A 6,202-nucleotide genomic window follows, 5' to 3' on the forward strand; every position below is an offset into this window, starting at 1 on the left:
AAGGCCAAACTTGTCTGTTATTCCGGTTATCTTTTGACTTCCTACTTTAGCATTCCAGTCCCCTATGATAATGAGGACATCATTTTTTGGTGTTAGGTGTTGTGGGTCTTCATAGAACCGGTCTACTTCAGCCTCTCCTGCATCAGTGGTTGGGGCATAGACTTGGATTACTCTGTTGTTGAATGGTTTGCCTTGGAATCAGACCAAAATCATTCTGTCATTTTTGAGATTGTATCCCAGTACTGATTTTTGCACTCTCTTGTTGACTATAAAGGCCACACCATTTTTTCTACGAGATTCCTGGCCACAGTAGTAGATATAATGGTCTTCTGAGTTAAATTCGCCCATTCCTGTCCACTTAAGTTCACTGATTCCTAAGATATCGATGTTCAGTCTTGCCATCTCATTTTTGACCATGTCAAGCTTACCTTGATTCATAGATCTTACATTCCAGGTTCCTATGTAGTATTGTTCTTTGCAGCATTGGACTTTCCTTTCACCATCAGACACATCCACAACTGAGGGTCCTTTCGGCTTTGGCCCAGCCGCTTCACTCTTTCTGGGGTTACTTGTACTTGTCCTCTGCTCTTCCTCAGTAGCATATTGGACACCTTCCGACCTGAGGGGCTCATCTTCCGGCGTCATATCTTTTAGCCTTTTGATACTGTCCATGGGGTTTTCTTGGCAAAAATACTGGAGTGGGTTGCCATTTCCTTCTCCAGGGGATCACGCTTGGTCTGAGTTCTCTGCTGTGGCCTGTCCATCTTGGGTGGCCATCCACGGCATAGCCCACATCCTCATCGAACCACGCAAGCCCCTTCGCCACAAGGCAGTGATCCATGAGGGAGTTACACTGGGCTGAAGTCAGTGGACTTAGAAGGGTGCTATTCTGCTTAGAACTGCACTATAAATGGCCAGAGATGGTTGGTGGCAACTTCTGAACTTCAGGTGACATCCTAGAATCCAGCTGAGGAGAACTGGGCAGGGAAGGAACGTGTTCTTCCTCAATTTGATGTCCAGTCTCTCCATGAACCCCCAATGTTGTCAGATTGATTGCAACCTTTCCAAGGGACAGGAAGCTTGAGAAAACAGTCATTGGGCAGCAGGGTAAATGGAAAAGAAAGGGAAAATAGGAACACTCAAAGGACCCTTGGAGGCTGAGATGCTGCAGCAGCCTCACCAATGAGGCTCAAAAGAAATCATATTCTGGGCACTGTCAGCAATCAGGTTTTTCCCATATCTAAACTACAGCCGTATTGGTACCCAGATTTGGATCAGACCATGTAGGGAAGGGGGGGTTAGCTCTTTCACCCCACAGTTTTGCAAATCAAAATTGGGCTGCAAAGACACAGATACGCAAGAGTAAGACACCCATAGGGTGTCCAACCTCTAGGTGGCAACTGGAAATCTCCTGCTGTTACAATTAATCTCCAGATGACTGAGACCAGTTCCCCTGGAGAAAATGGCTGCCGCGGAGGGTGGACTCTGTGGCATTGTACCCTGCTGAGGTCCCTCCCCAGGCTACGCCCCCAAATCTCAAGGTGTTTCCCAACCCAGAGCTGGCAACCCGAGACACCCATCTTTATTATTCCTTTGAAGTACCAAGAACAACGCAGGGCTGGTTCCGGAGAAAAGAACGGAATGTGGCTCAGCCTGAAGGCAAGGCACACCCTTCTTTATGATGACATTCTGAGACAATGAAAAGAGATTCCAGAGAATGTCCTGGTGAGATCTGGATGAGCTTGTGCCCTGAAGAGGCCCCTTTGGCTGCAAAGCCACTCAGTCCCAAATTTGGGGAGTCAGGTAGATGGCAGTTGTTTCCTTCTTCATGCCTCCTCAGTGAGAATGCAGAGCTGACCCCCACCACCACTATACAGCAAGAGCACAAGGGATTGCTTCTCTACATATAAGGCCAGAGAAGCAGAATCATGGGATGTTCTTCCTCCTGCCCTGGTCTTTGGCGCTGTGTCCAAGGCTCCTGGCTCCTGCCAGTCATTCTTGCTACCGTGCCAAGCCTTGGCAGCCTCTGAACTGGCATGATTGGGCTGGCAAACATTTTTGAAGGAAGGCGGCAGCTGAGCTCCCTCTGAACTTGACTCGCTAGGCCAAAGGAGACTGTCCTTTCCTTGTTTGCGTATGTTAATTGGTAGAAAATCACCCCCCCCAAAAAAAGGGGGGTTTATTGGCGGCTGATTTGCAGTGAGGTGAAGTTTTGCTCTAGGCCTTTTGTTTTGCTTCACTCGTAAGGACAACCAGAAAAGTAGCCAAGTTGACTAGCAATCCAACGTGGAGCAAGTTATGAACAAGTCAGCAGACAGGCTGAAAGACAGAGTGTTCTAAGAGGCTCTGGACAAGTGTTTGACCCCTGGTGGGCCTCCTGTTTTGGGGCTGGCAAGTCCAAGCCATACACAGAGAAAACGAGAGTTAGGTCAGTCAAAGTCTTTTTCAGGATCAGTCCAAGCTTGATGGAAATCAATGGCTTCTTCTAAATCAGGTCTGCTTAGGACAGGCTCAGATCCAAGCAGCAGAAGAGGCAGGACTGTGTTAAAAAAAGGAAGAAGATCCAATGGAGGCTGTTTGGAGGTACCAAGCAGGTCAAAAGGAAAGAGTGGTTTTTGCATCACCTACTACCTGATCTTTTTTTTTTAGCTGGAGATGCCAGGGATTGAATCTGGTGCCTTAAATGCTGTACCACTGAGCTACAGCCTCAAATTTTGCTGTCTCCTCCTAACAGCATAGCCCGCAAGTTCCAGAAGTGCTATATTGCATTAGGAGTTCGCTGTATGGGCAGTAGCAGGGTGAGCTGTTTTTGGCTACAAAATAAAATCTAGGGAATTATACACGCAGCTGCGTGTCATATCTAATTTGACCTATACACTATGCATCTGCCATTTTTGTTCTCGCTCATTTATTCACAAAACTCTACTGCGTTCAGAATTCATAACAGACTTCTGAACACCTGGTTTGCAAGTAAGACATTCTAATTTGGCCCTCTGAATGTGCACTTTTAACAGCTGAGCACCAGTATTAAGTACCAACTTAATAGCACCCTCATTCTTATCCTGCCTTCCCTCTAAGAATCAATCTACAACTTTGACATGTTTATTCCCTTCACTGTTCCCCCCCCAGAATTGACCCAGACAAATGGTAACCTAAGCTTGTTCTTCCTGTTTGGTCCTTGCATCTATTAAACATCTCCATTATGCTGTATGCTGATTTGCTGCCTACCCTCTACCTGTATGTATGGACTGGTAACTTCCATTTTATTGTATCTGAAGAAGTGTGCATGCCCACGAAAGCTCATACCTTGAATAAAACTTTGTTGGTCTTAAAGGTGCCGCCGGACTCAAACTTTGTTCTGCTGCTTCAGACCAACACGGCTACCCACCTGATTCTAATTAAATCATGCTAACAGTCCAGAACCCTGACCTGGATGGCCCAGGCCAGCCCCATCTTGTCAGATTTTGGAAGCTAAACAGGGTCGGCCCTGGTTAGTATTTGGATGGGAGACCGCCAAGGAAGTCCAGGGTCCCGAAGCAGGCAAAGGCAAACCTCCTCTGAAACTCTCTGGCCTTGAAAACACCATGAGATCACCATAAGTCAACTGTGACTTGACAGCAAAAAAAAAAAGTCCAGGGGTATTATGTTACATAGACAGCGAGGACACAGTGTGCTGTGTGCATTGTTAAAACGGAGAGATAATAAAAGTCAAGACAGACGACAATAAATTGGCTTCAGAGAAAAGCGGATTGCCCAGAAAAGTAGGTCATTGTTCAGGTGCAGTCGGCTGATATAAACTGGCTATCACTGTCCTGGTAGGAGCGAATGAACCCCAAGGATTGCTTTGTACAAGAAGATTTTCCCACATGGGTGCCTCTTTTGTATGGGAGAACTGTTTCCAGCTACCCGGCAAAGAGTAACTCACACATTATTTTGCCACTCATATATAAAAATTACAGCAGGAGGCGACAATTCTCTCTATGTCCCTGCAGTCATGCAGCAAAAGAAATCTGTGTTCCATTGTCACACTTTGTGATATGAACGCAGTTCTCCCACCTGGAAGCAATAACTGTGTACAATAATCACCCGGTATGAGTGAAGGGTTAAAGCTGTAGAAGTAACTTGGTGCCCTGAGCACACAGGCGGGTTCTGAGGCTTTGGTCTCCTCCTTTCTCCCTTTTCTTTTTACGGGATCGTAATATTTTTTACTGACTGCCTTGCTCCTCTCGGAGAGGTCCACGGAGTAGCAATTCTAGATCTCAGTGAGATTCTCTTACCACCGTCTCTGCTTCTTCCAGTTAGAACCGACCGTGGGTCGAAGTAGCAGCAGAAACACTCTCCCAGCCCAGCCCGGACAAGAGCACCGGGATGCACCAGGGGGCTTGGCAGCACCAATGGCCTTCACGTCCCGGTTCTCCCGGAGTGGATCCAGGACTCCCACCCAGAGGACTCACGACGACACAATCAGCCACCCCATCCTCAGTGTCTTTGAGCTGGAGAGGTTGCTGTACACAGGAAAGACCGCCTGTAACCATGCCGATGAAGTTTGGCCAGGACTGTACCTGGGAGATCAGTATGTACTGGCTCAGCCACTGGATCTGGGCCTTACACGGTGGCTGATGATGGGGTGGAAGGTGGTTGGGGAATGAACCAAAAGTGGGAAAAGAGCAGAAGGACCTTGGCTCAGCAGTGCAGATAAGACATGAAGAGGGTAGTTGGGGGGAGGTCAGGCCTGTAGCCAGGATTGTGGGGCAAATTTTTTTCTGGTGGGGCTGAAGTTCTCAGTGCAGAAAGAAAAGTCAGAAGTCTGAGGATCATGACTCAGCTACTGTGGAATCAAGCCTTTTAAAACCAAAGCATAGATGCTTCTGCAAATCTTAGCCCCAGAATATGACAATAGCCAGCTTGGGGGGGGGGGGCTAAATGTTCTGTTAGATGGGAGCCATGACCAATGTTCCCTCTAAGCTGTGGATTCTTGTGAGCAAAAGTTTGCTCTGGAGCCCTCCTTCCTGAGTGAAGACAAAAACGTGTGAGCCGGTGGCTAAAAACCCATGAGCTAGCTCACACTAACTCAGCTTAGATGGAACGCTGGCCATGACACTGGAAATACTTATGTGGGTTTGGCCAGGGTAGAAGTTGAAGAGAGCTTTGAGGCAACCTCTTCTCTCTCTGAGTCTTCTCAAGCTGTTTATTCTACATAGGTGTTCTCAACCATTTAGCCAATAGAAAGCTGTTACCAGGATAGATCTCTAAACTGCAGGCTGTCAACCACTCCTGTCAGCCTAAGCAACAATTCTGATAACAAGCCGGAGGTGGGGTGGGTGACTTCTACAGTTAAGAAAGCTAACACTTAGGCAGGAAAACTCTCTTAAAGGAGACCAGTTTCTTGATACAGAGTTAGAAGGGATCCTAGAGGTCACCTACTCCAGCCCCCTTGCTCAGTGCAGGAATTAGTCGACTACAGCACCCCACTCCGCTTAAAGGAGTGCATGCTGCATGCCTTTTTAAAAATGTTTTTAAATGATTGAAAAGAGCATTTACAGGGGAAATTCTTGTAGGGCTGTGCTTTTAAGAAAGGGGGCAGACCCCCCCAAAAAAGCCCCATCATAGCTACAGGTTTGGGGGAGGTCAGATTGCACAGTAGCCTTCCTTGGACTATGTATCGCCAAAAGGGTAATTGAAAGTCAAGCCGCATTGTAAATATGAAAGCATGGCCCCCACCAACCCAGGCTAATGTCTGAACAGTAGCACATGTGGAACAATCACAGTGGGGCGGATCCTACTTCCTAGCATACCACTTCACGGAGCAAAGTTTACTTATTTAATTATTTAGTGAAATATTTATACCCCACCTTTCCTTTCGGCTCAAGTTTGAGGTCTTCCTCCAGTTTAAGTCACTCTCCTGTTGGAAGAAGCAGCCCGAATGGTCCTGCTTAGCCTGAGCTTGTCAGAGGTTGGAAGCTAAGCAGGGCTGGCCACAGTTGATACTTGGATGGGAGGCAGTGGTTGCTGCACGGAGTAAGGCAATGACAAACCAGCTCTGCTTGTCTCTTGCCTGGAACGCCCTGTAGATGGGGTCACCACAAGTCGGTTGCAACCAGGGGTCATTTCATAGAAAAAGAGCTAGGGGAACTCATTAGCATAACTCATTAGCATATGCCACACCCCCTGGCATCACCGGAAGTGTGTCATAAGGCCACAC

General features: G+C 47.4%; 1 protein-coding gene across 2 annotated transcripts in view; it reads left to right on the forward strand.

Annotated features, from left to right (window-relative positions):
- The window catches only part of DUSP26 (dual specificity phosphatase 26 (putative)), an 18,280-nt gene that overhangs the window by 5,534 nt on the left and 6,544 nt on the right, over positions 1 to 6,202 (forward strand). The window contains exon 2 of one of the 2 annotated variants that reach the window (XM_015419012.1): positions 4,299 to 4,573. In XM_015419012.1, the coding sequence (XP_015274498.1) occupies positions 4,395 to 4,573 (179 nt within the window). In that variant the 5' untranslated portion in view covers positions 4,299 to 4,394. The remainder of the gene's footprint in view (positions 1 to 4,298; positions 4,574 to 6,202) is intronic. The other variant, XM_015419013.1, reaches the window with a different exon arrangement.

Source organism: Gekko japonicus, unplaced genomic scaffold, assembly GCF_001447785.1.
Source record: "Gekko japonicus isolate JY-2015 unplaced genomic scaffold, Gekko_japonicus_V1.1 scaffold3672, whole genome shotgun sequence".
Classification (NCBI taxonomy): Eukaryota; Metazoa; Chordata; class Lepidosauria; order Squamata; family Gekkonidae; genus Gekko; species Gekko japonicus.